The 20,313-nt window shown below is 40.6% G+C and overlaps 1 protein-coding gene across 1 annotated transcript; it reads left to right on the top strand.

The window, feature by feature from the left end:
• Positions 1-496: 496 nt before the first annotated feature.
• On the top strand, positions 497-6,716 carry LOC135462512 (transferrin 2-like). Its single transcript, XM_064739738.1, has 8 exons — positions 497-650; positions 1,090-1,353; positions 1,861-2,165; positions 3,176-3,359; positions 3,878-4,121; positions 4,645-4,769; positions 5,315-6,037; positions 6,709-6,716. Exons 1-8 carry the CDS (start codon positions 497-499, stop codon positions 6,714-6,716), a joined length of 2,007 nt encoding a protein of 668 aa, XP_064595808.1.
• Positions 6,717-20,313: the final 13,597 nt, after the last annotated feature.

Genomic DNA, 20,313 nt, shown 5'->3' on the forward strand with positions numbered 1-20,313 from the left:
CTTACGACTGAAGAGGAGGCGGGCAATAGCTGGACTTTGGACCCTTAGCGATCGCAATGGCGAGAGATTCTAGGCTGTTAAGAATATTAAAGTTAATATTTACGAAGATAGTGGCATTTTTCTGGTATTCATGTATGTATGCTTGGGTTTTTACACCCCTACCTATTTCTTTTTTTTTTTTTTTGCTAAATGGCAACGACACTTATATGTGCGGAAATACACTGTAGTCTTGTAGCAGCACAAGTATTTGTCGTGTTATACAAACAGCTACACGTTATGATAGAAGACATGCGCCATGATTGGATTTTTTCATAAGCGATTATTCATTTATTTCGAATTTCTTATACATAACACAAAAAATCACTAACTGATCGAGGAATTGCCTATATTTATTTGAATTTTCTCCACGGCCAAAAGGTTTAATATCTTACAGAAGATGCTTCGCTTCATTAAAATGTGTTTTTTATGGTGCATAAAACAACTATCAAATCAATAAATGAAACATTTCCGGCAGGCTCGTCACCGGTATGAGTGCATGAGGTGGATACGTGAGGGCAGAGCTGATCTGGTCAGGGTAGATGACACGGACCTGTTTGCCGCAGGAACTTTTTACAACCTTACTCCCGTCGTGGCGGAGAAATACAACAGAGGTATGTAATGCGAGTGCCGGCTGCTTTTAGCTGCACTTTGTTTTACCTGGAAACACTAACCCCAGTTATTGTAAAATTAAACTACAGAAAACAAATGTATTGACCTTCATTTAAAACACGATTCTCTTATTTATAATGTTTCTTAAATGCTCCTGATGTGATGCATTTGAAAATGCAGAATATAGATTAATATTCATTCATGCCAATATTTCACTCATTCGATGTCGGTTAACGTTCTTGTGAGAACCCACACACATCCGCATGGTGTTTGCAAACTCTTCCACGTGCGATCAGCACAAGACAGCGTAAAATGGACTTGACATCATCTGCATTGTATAGGGCTTCGCACTGCTCTAGCACGCCAACAACTCTGCTCACTTCCTATACTATCCCAATGCATTGACGTAAAGAAACTGTTTTACCTTTCTGTTTGGGACAGTTCGTGGAGAAGCAGCATTCCGCTATAAGGCTGTAGCTCTGATCAAAGCTGGTGGGCCCGTCACTTCGTTGGATGCTCTGCGAGGCCGGAAGTCTTGTCATACCGGCGTGGGGAAAACTTCCGGTTGGGTGGTTCCGGTAGCAAATCTCGTTACTAAGGGTTTAATGACGATTCAAGATTGTGAAGGTTCTGTAAAGGCCGTAGGAGATTTTTTCAGCGAGAGCTGCGCGCCAGGAGCCATGGATCCGCAGAACAACCCAAACGGTGAAATCGATGCAATGTTCTAATACACCTACATCAAAGCTTAGCCCTGCCCTAGTCCTCAACTGATTGATCTTTGAATACAGTGATCCGTCGTACTAACTCTATGATAAGTGCACCATATATTACACGTTAGGTAGCAGTAAGATGACAAAGATTCCAGTTAAGTATGGATGCATGTACATGATGCATCACTGTCTCGTTCATTTTATATCTGGGGTGTTTTGCTCATTCTCCTATAAAGAAATACCGCGGTATTACCGTAAAACCAGTTTATAGATGCATCCTATGGTACAAATACATATATATGTGTATGCATGGTTCAAATTTATGTACATGTATAAGTATCCATGGTACAAAGTAACCGTGGTCAGAAGTTTGCAATGATAAACCTTGTTGTAAACATGGTAAAACGTAAGAGGACCATAAGGCTTACTTATTTTATTTATATTTCGAAAGGCAAAAACAAGAAACAGTTAACAATAATGAATTATTGCATTTTTCACGCAGGTAACAATCCGAGCAATGTGTGTGCGTTGTGCCAAAACCCCAGAGCGTGTTCGGAAGCCGATGTGTACTCGGGTTATCTCGGCGCTTTCCGATGCCTGCACGAAGGTGGCGGAGAGGTGGCTTTCGTTACGCACACGACATTAAATGACGCTACAGCGTATTACGTTAACCGAGAACTGACACCTCCACGTCAGGAGGATTTTCGACTTCTGTGTCCTGACGGTCGAGTAGAGGAAGTGGCTAACTGGGCAAATTGTAGCTGGGCCACACGTCCTTCTGATACTATAGTGACGTCTGCAGCTAAGGTAGGGCGAATCTTATAGATTTCTTTATTTTATCGATGTCGCATTTGAGGTATTTTCGCTTTAAAGTGGTAATCAGTATGATTGCTAAAAAACCAATCCATTTTGCCACGAAGAGGACTGCCTGACGAACGCATTGACCTAAATTTACTAGTTGGAAAATTAACTAGATAGAGCGGTATGTGGACCTACCACATGTGGTTAGCATGTCAGTGCGGGTCAATCAGCTATGGGCTTCTCACCAATGCAGTCGCCGTAAGTTCAGGATCCGCTCATGCTGGTATCCGCTCCCAAGTTCTGCATGCATCGTGCACACTTCTGCCCGAAGTCCTCTCATCATAAAACTGACTGCCTGAGAGTAAGTGAAATATTCCTAAGTAGTCATTCAAATAATTAAATACTACCTGTTCCCCATTGTCTTATGTTTTGTGTATGTGGGTAGATCTCACAGAGCGATGACGAACGTGTACAATGCCCTCTCTGATGGTATCGTAAAGCCTAAATAATGCACTCTGAGTTGTGTACCCACAACTTGCGGACATGGCCAAATTGTACAACAGTGTTTGCGTTAATACTGTATCGTTTTGAAATGTTTGTGTTTGTGTCCCGTCATACTATTAGTGCTCTTCGCATTACTTTCCACCATCTATGCTATGCTGGACAGATGACAAATCGTCATTTAAGTAGTGCACTCTGATTTGTGTCCCTACAGTCAAGGTACATCACAAACTTCACTGGAGTGCTTGCTATGAAGGTGTATTTGTGCCTTGTGTATTTTTAATAGCTCATAGAGCTGACAAGTTTGTATGGAAGCGCTCTTGTTCCCACCATATTGTTTTAACTATATGGTTCCTTTCTGGCCTTAAGTGGGAAGCTATGGTTCTTCCCTCGGGCTGTGCGCGGTTTCCTCTCAGCGCAATGCTGGCCGCCATCGTAATAGTGAAATAGTAAAATACCAATCAAATAAATAAATAAATAACTACAAAGTGCCACATGTATCTGTGTACTTTTAGCCCAGAGAGATGACAAGCTTGTACCGGAGTGTTCTAGTCCGTGCAGCCAGGTTCTTCGGCCCCGGAAGTCGAGAGTTCCGGATGTTCAACTCAGCGAATTATGGTGGAGAAAATCTCATCTTCAGCGACAGGACCCGTGTACTGGAGGGGCTAGACCCTGATGAGGGTTACCGTCAACAGATGGGTAAGGGTGGGGGAATATAACAGGTAGAGCCTTTATCTGTATTACCATCGATGCATAAGTGTATCGGTAAATAACACACGCAGCCTTGATCTGGGCTACCGTCAACCGATTGGTAAGTGTATGGGTAGTAACAGGTACAGCCCTGATCTGTATGGGTAAATAACACACACAGCCTTGATCTCGTAAGTGTGTGGGTAAATAACAGGTAAAGCCCTGATCTGTGTTACCTTCGACAGATTGGTAAGTGTGCATATAAATAACAGGTATAGCCCTGATCTGTGTTGCCCTCAACAGATGGGTAGGTGGGTGGGTAAATAACAGGTATAGCTTTGCTCTATTTGTTACCGAATGTGGCAAAATGGTCGACATTGCAGCTATGAAAATTGTTGAGTAGTTGGGCAACAATTAAATAAATGAAAAAGGCTAAGGTCTAATGAAAATAACTGATGACCGGGCAAGGAATATATAGAGAATATGAAGGTTGTAAATTTATGAAAGATTTCATTTCTATTTCATAGATGCCGGTTATTTAGCTACCATGTATAACTACACAAACTGCCGCACAAAGATGAGACTGTGCATGACTTCGGCTGGAGAGGAAGTCAAGTGTAAAGACATGCAGGCGGCGTACTTGGCGAACAGAATCACGCGAGATTTGAGCTGCGTGAGAGCCGGAAGTGCTGAACAGTGTCTGAACAAACTTAATCAAAAAGAGGCTGATTTAATGTCAGCGGGTGGCTCAGACATTTACAAAGGTGGACGGTAAGTGCAATACATTTTGTAATTGCGCGCAAACGAGCTAGGTATGTTGTCCCAAAAGTCAAGATAGCATGAAGAGGGTGCCTCACTCCATTAGTCATTCTCCGTGCGTATTATCAGTGACTTTACGTGAATGTGCCTGGCCAGTACATCATTGTTTTAAATCATATACATCTGACCTGGTTTTCGAAATCATACATAGCTGGGATATATATTCTCCAACACAGTCGTAGAAATGTAGACTTAAGCTCTGAATCAGAGTTTAATTCGGGTAAAACTGGATTAACTTTGCCCTATTCAACATCTGCAATAAATAACGTAGCTTTTGATTTTAATTCGCTTTGCGCTTGAAAAGTCGAACGCCATATATGCCAGAAAGCTTGTCATTCAGTTGTGAAATGCCGCTGGTTTATTTTGTGCTCTCCGCCATTCTCTACTGCCATCGTGGAAGTAAAGTAGACTTCTGTACAGCATGAAACTCCTATCCATTGTTTATCTTTTTAATTTTCGTGTTTTCCGTTCGCAGATATTATAACACTGTTCCGATAGCCTCAGAGAGTTCCCAAACAACAGGGGATGGTGAGGACGGTTACTGGGGGGTGGCAGTCGTCAGGAAAGACAATAACGACATCGACATCAATAATCTGAAGGGTGAAACACTACCTTATTTTTTCATGTTTTTTTTTTTTTTTTTTTTTTACAAATAAAACCTTGCACCAGTTCATTTTTAACTCAGTGCACAACATAAATGTACAAATGCCGCCATGTTGGTGGCCACTTGGACGACAAACCCGCATCGGTACTGATATTTGGCTAAATGCAGTAGATCTAATTATTTATTGTTCTTTGTGAAAGAAAGCGGTGAGTAACTCTTTGGACATGCTCTTATCAACTGAGGACCATTATATGGTGTTCACATCTGTATGTCACATGTCGGAATGTACGTCAGTATCTTCACTTGCCAACAGTCGCCGGTTTTACCCGAACGTTTCCGTCACCCATATAACTAAACTCGATCACACAAGGCCAAAGATTTTAAGTAGTACCAAAGAAGCATTTACGTGTTCATTTGAACGGTGTTTTACGATGTGTTCAAAAATATTTCACTTATACGATAGCGGCCAGCATTATGGTAGGAGAAGGCCGGGTTACTACTACCTATAACTGCCCTTTATTGTTATTGCTTTTATTTTCAGGGAAAACGTCTTGCCACACTGGTATAGGGAAAAGTGTTGGTTGGAATATCCCTATCGGCTTGTTGGTGTCCAAGGGGGAGATAACCGAACAAGCTTGCGACGTGCCCAGATCTGTCGGGGAGTTCTTTAGCCGCAGCTGCATTCCCGGTGCGCTGGATTCGAAATACAATCCAAAGGGAGACAATCCGAGTACTATGTGTTCCATGTGCGGCGGTGCGGACAAGTGTGCCAGAAATAGCAGTAATCCGTTTTATTCGTACAATGGAGCATTTCGCTGTTTCATTCAGTTTAATGCTGATGTTGCGTTCGTTGCACATACGACCGTTCCACTGAATACAGACGGGCGCAATCCCCAACCCTGGGCCCGGAACCGAAGGTCACGTGACTTCGAACTACTGTGCCAGGATGGAAGCCGACAGCCAGTCACAAGCTGGCGCACGTGCAATCTCGGAAGAGTTCCGCCGCACGCCATTTTGACTCACAGTGACGTCTCTAGTGAAACGCGCAGGTATTTCTACGATGTCCTCCAGACGGCGCAGTTACAATTTGGCAACGACACCAACGTGAAATTTAAAATGTTTGATTCGCCCTCAAATTCTTCCAATGAAATTTTTAAAGACGACACAGTATGGCTTCGCTGGATTTCTCTTGAGCGTCAAAACTACGAGGAAATCCTAGGTGAAGACTATCTCAACACGCTTACCGCCTTGGACATTCGCCAATGTACAAGTTCGTCTCAAAAACTGAATTCCACTGGAATGGTTTTTGTACTTTGTTCTTTGCTTTTGGTGTTTTCTGGTCTCCCTGTTTAACATTGACCTGAACTTTGTAAGATTAACTTTAAGATACAAAATTGGTTATGCATATATTTGTTCCCGCGTTGGATTTTGTACAGTCTAGTCCAATGAAGTATATGCGACTGGAAAAGCTCCCTCGCACATTCCAATCGGGTTGGTGGCAAAATTCTCGTCATACATCTCTGAACAGTACGCCACGAAACACATGGAAAGTACGTTGCTTTCTCCAGTAACATGAAAGAGAACATCAAATTAATTCAGCGTCAATCGATTAATCCTCACTTTTTCCGCACTTCAATCAATTACAGTAAAAATGCTTAACTCTAGGGTGTTTTTAACGATAGTTTTAAAAAAAAACGAATGCCTGTGACTTTAGACTATTATCTTGTGCAGTGCTACCTGGTGAAGTTTTTGGTGTAATGTATGTATGCACTTTCGTACACAGGCTAACGTTCCAACGTTAAATACATGTGCACGATTTGAAATGAAACCTACAGGTAGGAGGGTGAGCCACAAGAAGTAATATACATGAATTCTACAGGTATAATAAAGTAATTAAAGAAGTTTTAGATAATGTTTGCCATGTTTCTTCCACAGGTGTTTAGGCTTATGTCAAGTGTTTTCTTTTGTCTGTTGTCGTTTACATAAACTTTCACACCATGTATAGATCATGTCTGGGGTCAAATGTCACAATGACCATGGTGTGTAAGGATATTCGAATTAGTGGGAATTTTTTTAGATGAAAAAGCTGAAACTTTTTTACAGCATGCATGTTGACGTGGCTCAAGCAAAGTGGATGCTGGAGGCAAAACCCATCCTATATGACGATATATTTCAAACGCAGAAATATATTTGAATCACAAAATATTGCCTCTATTATCAGAGCTTGCATATTGTGTTATTTACCAATGTCTACTGATGTCTACGCCCTATTGCACTAACACTAATAAAACTTTTATGCAAGCTTTTATACATATTGTGTCATTAACAAATAAATGTTATCATTAAACAATGTACATAGATAAATGTCATCTCTTAAAAGTTTAATTTTATATATCTGGGAATATTAATTCCATCCACCAAGAATTGTTTTTATCTATAAATAATATTTTTTGTCTTCAATCTAATCTTTTAAGAGGGGCCTCCGTGGCTCAGTTTGTTAGCGCGCTAGCGCAGCCTAATGACCAAGGAGTCTCTCACCAATGCGGCCGCTGTGAGTTCAAGTCCAGCTCATGCTGGCTTCCTCTCCGGCCGTACGTGGGAAGATCTTCAAGCAACCTGCGACCTCTGCCCTTTCCTTCCACTATAATCCTGGCAGCCGTCGTATAAGTGAAATATTCCTGAGTTTGGCGTAAAACACCAATCAAATAAATCAAATAAATAAATACTCTTTTAAGCATGTTGTTTCATTTGTTAGTGTTTTGCCCACAATTGACAGCTTTGTTCACGTCAGTGCTTTTCTTCTTGTAGCAGCACAGTTACGATGATGTCTGCTGTTCTTCCTTACCGAAGCTTAATTCAAAAGACACCAGACATGACACCTGCTTCTATCTTAACACATTCATAGTATACTTCCAATGTCTTCCGTTGAGTAGTGTCAGCTGTCGTATAAGTGCAATATTATTGCGTGCGATGTACAAAACGGAGAATAAATTAACCCAATGAATAGCGATTCCCAAAACGCACCTCAGCAACAATTGTCATACATTTTAAGAAAATGACATTCTCTTGTACTACACTTCTATTTGCTTGTCTTTCTGAGTAGCGTTAACTCAACCTATTACTGAAGGCACAGTACAATGATCGACGTGCCTCTTACCAATGCTATCATCGTGAGTTTTGTTCCAGCTCATACTGGCTTCCTCTATTATTGTACGGCAGGAAGCTCTATCAGCAATCTGCGGATGTTTGTGGGTACCTTTTTAGCCTCTGTCTGGTTTTCTCCCTCAAAAATGCTGGCAACAGTCCCTCAAATATGCTGGCAACCATCCCTCAATACTGCTGGGAGCCGTCCTTCAGTAATATTGGCAGCCGCCCCTCAATAGTGCTGGCAGCTGTCTTATCAAATACTCTTAAGCATAGCGTGAAAATTAAATAAAACAATCTCAAGCAAAGAATCATTGATTAAGTAATTTGTTGCCTTATTTGTGTTGAGCTAACACGGGTCCAGACTATAAAATAAAATGTGGAATGTTCCATTACGCTAGATTATTTGTGACCCTTGCTCCCTTATTAAGTGTTCCCGCTGCAGCTTTTTAGCTTCTTCCCAGACAAGGAAGATGTCTTGTACTTATCCAGGGGCACTAATTTGCTCTATAAGCAATCATGTATTTATCTATTTTTTTTTACGCCGTACTCAAGAATATTCCACATACACGACAACGGCAGCATTATGGAGCATGGAAGGAAACGGGGTGGAAACCCACACCAACCACAGGTTGTGGGCAGACCTTCCCTCGTGCGACGGAAGAGGAAGCCTGCATGAGCAAACATGATGTCACTACGACTGCTTTGTTGAGAGGCTCCTGCGTCATTGCGCTGCACTGGCATGCTCACTGCCTCGATGGCGGAGGTCTTTATAGGAGCCAGGTCGTCTCCACTCATATACCTTTCGATAATCACGTAAGTGGAATATGCGAGTCCAGCATGGGATCCAATCAGTACATGTGATGTCACACGATGGCAATGATTATCACTGGAGAGATGTAGCGTTAAAATGGACTTGCAGTTTATAACATATTGCTCTTGCATGTTTTCCCGTATGGGCAGCACCTTGTTTATTTATTTTTTTATTTATTTGATTGGTTTTTTTACGCCGTACTCAAGAACATTTCACTTATACGACGGCGGCCAGCATTATAGTGGCCGCTTCCCACTTACGGCCGGAGAGGAATCCAGCATGACCTGGACTTGAACTCACAGCGACCGCATTGGTGACAGGCTTCTGGGACATCACGCTGCGCTAGCAAGCTAGCCGACTGAGCACAGCGCATTGTAACGAAGCTTTGACAAAGCAAGTGCTTTATGCATTTTTGTATCTGGGACTGTTGATATTTCTTGACAACTAATATAGATATATCCAGACAGTATATGTACAAGATTTGGCTCAGTTTGGTTCACTCTGTCAGATATTGACTATACTTGATCTGAGCGCATTCTTCTAGCATGCACATACATGTACATGTTGTAGGGTCCGGGGTGTACCTATACATGTAGTAGGGACCAGGGAGTACACATACGTGACGTAGGGACCAAGAAGTATATGAACATGTAGCAGGACCGAGGAGTACATGTACCTGTAGTAGGGACCGAGGAGTAAATAAACATGCAGTAGGGATGGGGAGAACATATACATGTAGTAGGGGACGGGGGAGTACATACACATGTGGTGGGGATAGGGAAGTACATGTACATGTATTAGAGGCCGGGGAGTAGAAACATATGTAGTAGAAACCGGGGAGTACATAGACATGTGGTAGGGACGGAGGAGTACATGTACATATAATGGGGATCGGGATGTTCATGTAGTAGGGACAGTAGAAGGTCATGTGGTAGGGACATGTAATGCTGATCGAGGAGTACATGCACTGTATTAGGTCTTCGTCCTATAGGTTCATTGGATATTTCATTCAACATGATGGTGACTCAGGGACAGACATTGCATTGAAATAAAGGGAGGCTGTTTGGTCTCTGCAAACAGAGGCCACGTGTAATTGTTTTGTCATCGACAGTTGTCTCCCTTGACCTGAATAACAGCCGTTTGATAGAAAGTAGGTCGGATTTTATAGACAGCTTTATGTTTCTAGTACCTCTTGTATGTAAAAATAACTACCTGCCACCTGGTTTCTAATGCATTGTTTCAGACCATTTCTACCTGCCCTGCATAATAAGATCTTATATAGGAAAGCGTAATAAATAAACGCGTTTTAACTCGGAGTAAAGAACCTAAGGAAAGTACAAGCGCCGAAAAGGTTTGCTTTAAGTCGTGTGTTGAAAAGCGTATGTTATCTATTTCCACTTAGAACCATCGTTTTCCTTTAGAATAATCTGATTTATTTTTTGGTTTCATTTCTTTTTACTGAGGAAAATTTCACTCATTCATAAGTGGTCACGATTACGTGTGGATTGACCTTGTACGTTTAAACTAAATAGCCGATGTTCGTAACCATCATCATTTTAGACCGAAGCGGAGTCAGCGAGGTTTTCGTGGTTTAGAACTCGAGGCTTCAGTGACCAATTAGACCTGATGTAGCAGCGATGTCTAGCCTTGTGTTAGGATGAGTCAAAACTCGGGATATTTCTAATCTCTTTATCATCGTGCACGGTGTTCACATTATTGTCAATAATCTCATCAATGTCTAGTATGCTGAATTTGTACCCCTAATGTGCTAATAATTAGCCGTATTCAGCCTATGAAAGTTCATAAGTGTTGGCAATTAGCTACTCTTAATATGCCCAAGGTACAATGGCTCATTTCATTAGGAACCTTTGCTCTTGTAATGATCATTGAATCTTAACCAATTAGATTCCAACTACTGAAGTTTTCGTCAGGCAGGTTCTCCCTATATAATGAAAGACTTACAGCATAGAGAGTAATCTACATTAATTATGGTTTCACGTGTATTCTAACTGTTCATGTAAATGTGTAAATAGTAACGAATGACACGCCCCTGCACGTGGCTGCTTTAGAAGGATTAAAAACGATGTGTTGTCTTTGCTGTGTTGTCTTCACATTACCATACAATGACTTACAGACATTGTCCTGGCCTACATTTTTACATTTCTGTTAACTCTCTTTGATTGTTCTCTAAATGATCAAATAAATGTACGTTTTATGACTACCGATATATTGGTATCACTACCAAAATAATTGTTGTGCCTTTTCATATTTCTTTACAGCCTTTGCGGCTTCTTTGAGCTAATCTGAATCGCTGGTGCCTCATAACAGTCAGATTACTCATTCTCTACAGAAATAAAATATATACCTATCAAGTTCATGTATTTACAGAAAACAAAATTCAGACAGTTTTTTGGTTTGTTTTTGTTTAGTGAACCGCCTCCTGGGTCCAGCCTCCAAATCTGGTTTTAAGACTTAATACAAGATTTATGCTGAAGCCAAGTGATCAATTTTGTTCTTGGCCTAAAAAGGCTGTGCTAGATATGAAATAAAACTGTTCTTGCTGTACTGTCACTTTGGAGAACTACATCGGCTGCTCAATTTGACTAAGAATTGAAATGTAAAATATGACTTAATACCGGTATTAGCCAAAACAATTTCGAAGAACTGGACCCTGCCTGATCATCTTTAATGTTTCGAGAGATGGTTGTGATGTAACATGAATGTAGAGAGCGGCGCATGCGTTGCAAGTGGTAGAGCGCCTTTTCACTGGAACGCCATGCAGAACACACTTTGACTTTTGTCGGTTCGATTAATTCATTGATAGATTTGTGATAGACATTTGCATGTTACATGCACTCGATTTGTTTTTAGAGTATTGTCTCTCTTTTAGCAAACCAGACATGACGGCGAGCGCAACATGCTGGCATCGGGTTCGAACACTTTGATTTTTGTCGGTTCGATTAAGTCATTGATAGATGTGTGATAGACATTTGCCTGTTACATGCACTGGCTTTGTTTTTAAAGTATTGTCTCTCTAGTACTATACTCAGTGAATTCGGTGCAAATAAAAAAGACAGCGTGGATTGGACAAACGAATCCATCGTTCATGGAGTTTCACGTGGGATGTAAACATGCTGAACCCTTTTTAGGCCTGGGGTCACTGGTCTTAGAAGGAGCTATCCCTGATTTCCATTCCACGATTTCACACCCAGCCGAATTCCCATTGCGAAGGGTATGTTACATGCATGGAAACACAGATATGTTATTTATTCATTTAGGCAACCAGTCAGCAAGTCCATTTGTTATTAAGGTAAGAAAGCAAATCATTCAACCAATTCGCCCGTCCGTCAATCATTTAGTCACAGAATCAATCAATAAAACAGGCAAAGGACGAGTTTGTATTTGAAAAGTCAGTGAACAACAGATATTTCAGTCATGCTGTCAGATTTCTTCTTAGTAAGTCGACCAAATGTACTCATGGATATTGACCTGCTCGACCGGTAACCTTATCAAAAGTCAAGTAAATATTTCTTTGTCTGGTCTCGACCAGTTTTTGGTTTTGAAATTTGGACAAACATGTATAAGAAGGTGCGTGGTATTTTCTGGACAGTTTTGGCGCCTGTCCGCACAATTGCTGTGCAAAGCCATGTTAATTAGTTGTGATGAGAAGCAATAAAGTATCTGAGTTTGACAAGGGCAGGTGATGCTTTGTCGCGCTTGCCAGACTAAACGCTGGCCGTGTCTATGGCAACGACGGTCTAAGTCATTCGATAAGTGGTCTACCATTTGATTCTATTGTTGTTACATATTGCCAGGCAATAGCTACGTAAAACTTCTGGTCAGCTGTCAAATGTGTTTTTGTGCCAATTAGTTTTCGGGTGATATTTATATTGTTGAAAAAATTAGCCATCGAGCAGATCAATTTTGTGCACGACCACCATTTAACAGGCGAAAGGACTTAGACGAAGACTGTATCAATCTAAAATCTCTCAAATAAATTCTGCCGAAAAATAATGAAGGAAAACGATTCCATAAGGAAACACACTTATGCGCAACAGAGTTTCGCCAAGGAGTTTAGTTTATCCAGCGGATCTTTCCACTTTATCTTTCTATTTCTCTTCAGACAAGCACACCCGAAATACGGGAGGAGTTCCGACCTTGGACAAAGAGTATTGTTGATTTCCCTGTACTCACTTTTCGTAAGAGCCATGGTGAAGATAGGCGGTCAACGAACGCCTTCGATGAGATAACTTATTTTATTGGAACCGTTTAGGTGGATTGATGGTGAGGGCGCCCGCTTTGAAGTCAAGAGACCTGTGGTCGAACTAGTGTCGAGTCATGCCGAAGTCTTTAAGAATGGCATTTGTTGCTGCCTCACTGAGCGATTAGAAAAAGGAAACAGGACAGTTTGCCCTGGTGTCAGTATAATGTGACTGGTTAAAGTATTATTTCTGGTCCTATGAATAATACAGTGACGGCAGTATGTGAACTCGCCCTGCCTCAAGAAGACACAGTATATGTACACATACACTTGTAGAATGCAACAAAAGTGTCTACGCTGTTTTAAAAGGCTCATTTTACTTCTGTTTTGCTTTTCCACATGACTGTACACATGAAAAGTTCACCGTGAGACCAGACCATCGAGTATGGTGTGGCATATAGAATGTATTAGATCTAAGAATAATCTTGCAGACCCGTTCGATACACACGACACAACTCTTTGATGCTTTATAAAGTCGTATGGTATGCAAGTATGTTTTTGATTTCGTGAAAACCTGAGGCATGCTGATGTCGTCGATGATTGATCTTGTGTTTGTAAGTACCTTGTTTTAGGCGTTTACTGTCAAGCATTTCATTTCCTTTTATCAAACCTGCTATTTTCACATTCCATGGGGTTAAATTTGATGGGGCAGGCAGCATTATGGTCGGTGGAAACCGGGCAGAGCCCAGGGGAAACCCACGACCATCCGGTGGTTGCTGGCAGACCTTACCACGTACGGCCGGAGAGGAAGCCAGCATGAGCTGGACTTCAACTCACAGCGACCGCATTGGTGAGAGACTCCTGGGTCATTACGCTGCGCTAGCCCGATAACCAGCTGAGCCACGGAGGCGCCTGAGTGGAATATTAAAAATTTACATCAATGTTGTTACATCAATGACACAGGCAAATTATGGGATAAAAACATAAAATTACTTTTTTTGATTTATGCCGTTTTTTGATGGACAAACTTGTCTTTCACCAACGTGGCATAGTGTGCAAGTACGTACAGTATGTAAACAGTGAGTGTGGGGAAATCTTCAGCTTCCTTGTCTAAGGAAGTTATACGGGAGAAAACAGGAGCAAAAGAAAAACCATGACTACTGCTAAGTATTTTTTTTTTCATTTCAGTTGTGTCACCAGCAGTGCATCATCGTGTCGCTATACCCTAGAGATTTGTGTCTCGTCAGGTATATGAAAAATTCCGGAGATAATATGAGGTGTCAAACAGAGCGTGTAATACATATTTCTCTCGCCATCGCCTCTGATGAAAGTCAGACCTGTTCCGGTTGATTTGTCACCGCAAAGCGTTATTGGCAGGACGTGATACATCAGCCGTGCATAACCTGGACACACATCGATATGATTACATGGATGACTTTGATTGATTAGCATTTTGACATACAGATTAGGAACGATGGCCCTTCGCATCAGCGCAGTCACTCCGAATATGTTAAGGTTAAACGAGAACAAAAAGATCAACGACACTCAAGGCTGCAGAGTTACAACAAGGCACACCTGCGTGCGAAGCCTTAAGAGCTACGCTGTATGGTATTTACCACTCGGTTTCACAAACATTTTGCACAAAGTGATATGCCACAGGGTGACATCATTGGGAACTATGTGCATCAATTTCATTACGCTGCTCTATTGGCTTTTCTCGACCAGATAGACCACGTGACTCGCAAATTATAATTTACAGTCTATGCTCCAGTATTGCAGATCTCGTGTGATAATGCGTGAAAAGCCAATAGCTCACGTGTACTCAGTATGAGGTCAGTATCAAGCAGGGGTATGAGTATTTGTACGAATATGTCATGGTTTTACAACACTGGCGTTCATGGAATTCACCATTCAAATACCAAAACACAAACAATGTTAACTTGTTCGCAAATGATGTGTTCTGGGAAAAATGACAACTACATGTAATGAGATACATATAACGAAAAACTAGCTGAGAGCAAAAATCACTACCAAAATATTCCTAGGAACAATCCGTAATATTAAATCCCTCCCCATAGCATATCAAAGCAAGCAGCGAACTCAAAACCACGCCTGGTTTCCTCCAACTATAGTGCTGGCCGCCGTCATATAAGTGAAATATTCTTGAGTACGGCGTAAAACACCAATCAAAGAAACAAACAAGCGAACTCAAAGCACGTTGGCCTAGAAAATTTAACACGATTTCCCATATCTCTCACATGTGCAGTTGTGTGCTTGTCTTACTTTTGTCATCTCCAATGGATCTGTCCTTACATTACCGGTTGATCTGTGTATTACGCAACTTCCCTCGTGAACAATTGTCATCCAAGGAGATTGGCCGGATACATTGGTTTTGCATAAGTCTTGCGGAGTTTCCATCAGAAACCCTATCAAGAGCCCCAGAAAGCAATAATGTTCAAAAGACCTAAATGTACAAAACGATCAAAAGATCACAAAACGACGTTTACCGCCGAATAACACGCACAAGATTGTCACAATCCAAAGTCTTAATCCTCCATATTTTATACGTGCAGACACCTTCTCAGTTATTTGAACTACAAAACGTGTTTTCCCCACAATCTTTGCCTTAATGACTACCAGCAAACTACATGTATCGTCCTTGGATTTGTTACCGCAGTGCTTTGCTTTCGGTACCGTATCTATGAGGCATAGTGACTGCTCTGCGGGGCTTGTTATGTTTTATATATGTAATGTTTACATTGAAACGTGTAAGAGATTTCTGATTTTTCATCAGGGTCAAATTGTTACATTTACGGTTATGAATTATACTATGGGGGAGGGGGGCAGAAATTCACAATTAATCTGCAGTGAGTGATGGACAGGACACTGGTTCGCATACGTTTGTTTATTCACTTATTTGAAAGGTGTTTAATGTCGTACCTCGTTTTTTTTCTCTTATCCAATCAGATTCAAAACTGAAGAATTCGGAGTGCGCGGTATCAACCAATGTCCTTCAGCTGATATCTGGAAGACCGTCTGATTTAAAGCTGTAAGTCGAAGCAGCGAGAGCTGGATTTGAAAAAGTACCTGATAATAACAGCAAACCTGTCCCTCTCTCACCGTGGTGACCAGCGAGGGTACACTTAGAGCCTATAGTCTAAATTTGTGTTAAATGGACCGATGAAGTATTCTATCCACAGAAAAGACAAGGTATGGTAAGGCGGGGAATCTGCCCCAGTGCAAGAAACTGTACACCTCAAGAAGCGAAAACTGTCTATAGCTGTGATTGACAGCTGTTAAGACACTCGTAAGGCTGGTTCTTTTTCAATTGTGTTCTTCTTTTCCTGTTATATGGACAGAGTGCATTGAAGCAATGTATCGGTCATCACAGGCACACTGGAATATCTTTTTCATAAGACACTGCAAAGTGAGGAAAATAACTGCACCACAAATGTAAGTTGAAAAATTCTTGAGCACGCAGTTATGCACCAACCAATTAAATAAATATGTATCAAATATTCAGCCTTATACTGTTAATGATAGCTAGACGACCACGTGCTTTCCAGGATTTCCGTACTATTTCGCTATAGTTGCCAAACATTATGTAATATCGTGGCTTAACAATTATTCGCTGTAATTCATGATAACATTTATTTAATAGAAGACAGCCTATATTTTTACTCACACAAAAAGTATGTTGCAAAGGAAAAGAAAAAACACCAAGATTCGAACTTTTACTCGAAACACATTCTGTTCTCCAAAATGACTTCGTCAGTCCACTGTACTGTGAAGGATGATTGAAGGACTACAGCAGAAATACGAATTTTAAACATGCAAAAGTATGACAAAACTGATCATGTTATAAAGTTTTCTTTTTACATATGAAGACAAACGTTAATTAAAACGAAATTTTGACAGCACCTAGGGATACACTTATGAAGCCTTCAGTAAAGACAATGTTCTGGTTAGCGATGATCTTCATACTGTAAATTAAAGACACAGTGGCTCGTCTGAACGAAAAATTGACGTTTTTGATGGAGATTGCATTTCTGGAGAGATATTACTAAGCAACCTTCTATTTTATGGCCGTATAACTTTTGGGGGGTAATTCAACCAAGTTTTATACTTTCGATTTGGACATTTACAGAATTGTGCTGAGATTTTGAAATTTGCACTTTCTTATCGTACCTCTGTGTTGCCGATCCTCCGCCTAACCATTCAAGGTTCTTTCTAATAGCAGATTTTTCCGTCGTCACTCTTCAAACAAATGACAGGAAAGTGTTTTTAAATGGAAGACGTGAATGTAAGATGATATGTCAGATGTAGCCGTAAAAATGAACACATTGTGATTGTGAGTTGGAGCTTACATGATAGATTCTGAAGTGGCCGTCAGGAGAGAAAGAAGGCATTCAAACATTTAAACAAAATATGTCTATTGATTTTTTGTTACTGATAGAAGATAAAATATAATGGAAATAATGCTTATTCTTAGTCGCTTCTTGATAATAATGTTTCTGATAAAAAGTATTGTCCACTTATGACGTGTTCACAGTTTCTATGGTGACAGAATGCCACGCGCAGTTCCTGAATCCCACACGATTTGCCTGGGAAAGATTCGAGCATTACGTGATGATTTTTGAATATGTCGCAGCTTCTTTTTTGAGATGTGCTACTTTTTTGAGATGTACTCCTAGAGGAGGTGTTACATATATATACATATGTACAGACGTTTTTTGTGCCTGATAACCTGGAATGTCAATTATGCTAAAACTAGTTACTTCCCTTTGAATTACATTTTAGTGTGAATTCTATATGTATTAACACACAAAAACATAACTTTGCCCAGAGGTTATGTAAGAAGCAGCTGCACGTGGCAAACCTAGAGCCCTACATCAGGATCAAAGCTACATGAGGCATGGACAACCATTCCACATTACCATACAGGCCACACATATATTGATCCTTCATCGTGTTTATTGATTACTGACGTGTTCCAGGCAATGCCTTTCAGTGGTATTGCACTAGCTTAGTGAATACAAATTCCGTGTCGCAATTTCTGCTAACAAAGACTCTGTGACCACGCTCATAGGGCCGTCTCTAAACGCATTTTCCCTATGTTTGTGTATAAAATTGAAGGGCGGCACTGTCGGTGGTACACGAGACCTAATTCGCCTCCTGGGACTGGAGAGCAAACCATGGGATGAAAACCTGAGCAAATGCATACAGATGTACATAAATGTTTCGTATGCATTGTGGGCGACGCTGCTTTTGTCTTTGATCATCGGGCATTGGAATAAATAAATATATAAATAAAGCCTTTTTTCTTGAGTTTAGTTCAGCACAAAAGCAAACGAACATAATACCTTTTCCCTCAATTATATGGTAAATAGTTCTAATTGGAGCTTGTAATGTATGTAATAAAGGGGTCAGGTCTGGTGCATGTTTACGCATCACTTGAAGTCCAAGGATGCAAACATTTATCAATCTATAGTAGAAAGTTTCACAATGAACACTTATTTGATGCATTGCGGTTGAATGTTGTGATGGGGTATGTTTTTTTCTTCCATAAGACTTCAGTCCAGTTTACAAGAAACATGAAAAGTAAACATTCGATGTGTTAAATAAAACCCTCGGCCAAAACAGCGACAGCTGGATTCGAACTCGCAATCCCCGGAATTAAACCAGTAGGAATATATTCATTTGTCTCTGAATGTCGTGCGTGTTGAACAATCTGTTATAATCCTAGATTCTGTTTTGTTCCTCTTAATAATTTGACGGTGCATGTTAAATGCCATTGCAGTGTGATGTGTTTTATTGTACATATATTTTAATGATAATTATCAATGATAATTAAAATAGAGATTATCAGAAGGGAAATTCCAGGGTGACTGTAAATTGTTACCGGGTGGTGGAATCACGGTAATACCCTTAAGCTAAATGTTAAATCTGTCCTTGACTTGGTCAAGTGTTGGGCATATGCTGACGCCATGCTACATACTTCTTTACCGTGCGTATACCGTACTAACCATTCGTATTCTCTCACAGTGATATGGACGCTGACTTTATGAAGTTACATGCCATCGTCAGATAACGGACATGTGCTTTCCAGTGACTTGTACTGGATTAATTATGGTAGCTCAGGTGTTTCAAGTGTTTAGCTATATCGGGTGTTCAATGTGGATAAGCAATCTGTGCTGATTTAATGACAGAATTTTGTTGTGGTCTGTATACATTTCCAGATTGTGTCCGGAGAGACATGCACGTTCGTCTTTCTTGTCCAGATCTGTCACCATCGTGTCAGATAAAATGTGTTACCAATCTCTACAGAGTACATAACCTTGCTCATTTTAATATATATTCTCTAATGTAGACATTATTCATCATAATACACCTCGAGGACGTCAACCTGTCAAGGCACCTTCTTTACCCTGTTAACAAAAGGCGGCAACGTAGCAGATTCGAACCTGGAGTTCTGTGAGCATATAGAGATAGTGCTTACAAGCAACCTCTAACGTCTCGCCCTTAAGCACGGGCAAAAACGTTGCGCAAGTGTAATGTGATGCCCTTCTAGAAAAAACATATTTGATATGTTTACATTTGATACATTACTTCTAGGTCTGCAAACTCTCGGTACTTGACGATGGGTGTAGCCCTGTGTCAGAGTGCTTTATGTAATGTATAACACAGCAAGATAATCTAATTCCATTAGAAAGTTGATAGTCCTAGCAAATGCATGGAAAGATTTCTCAATTAACTGTATAGACTTCGAACAGTAATATGGTGTACTTTTGGGTTTTGAGAATCACTACCGCATACCCTTGCATTTTAAGCAGAGACATAGCATCTGCTTCGATTAAGAGCAGGGCTATATAGGATCATCACTCAGTCGCACCAGAATAGTTCCTTCAGTTGAAACCTTTTTCTTTACGTGCCTTATATCGGTGTGCTGCATATTGTATTGTAACCTCCTTGCTGTTATCGCTACTTTGGCGTAGTAGACTTACAATCCTTTATAGTCATGTATTCAGTGTGATCTTTTTTTTTCCAATTACGTGATTATTTTAAGTGCTGCTCTACGAAGACGGGAATTTACTACGTCATTTTTATTCTTATTTCGTTTCCATCTACGGGCAGTAAGGGCTTACTGTAGTCTTCTATCCTAGCGCGTATTCTCAGAATGTAATACTGATTATTGAGTGCCCAACCATTGCCAACAACAACAATTATGCAATCAATTTCTTCGCACTAACATAAGTAAAGTCAGTCAACTAGATACATCAATCAGGTGGACGTAATGTTAACCCAATCTAAAGGTATGTTAGGATTTGTTTGTTCCGTAGTTTCAGTTGTTCACGTTCCTATCAAGCTAAATAAGGTTAGA

Source organism: Liolophura sinensis, chromosome 2, assembly GCF_032854445.1.
Source record: "Liolophura sinensis isolate JHLJ2023 chromosome 2, CUHK_Ljap_v2, whole genome shotgun sequence".
Classification (NCBI taxonomy): Eukaryota; Metazoa; Mollusca; class Polyplacophora; order Chitonida; family Chitonidae; genus Liolophura; species Liolophura sinensis.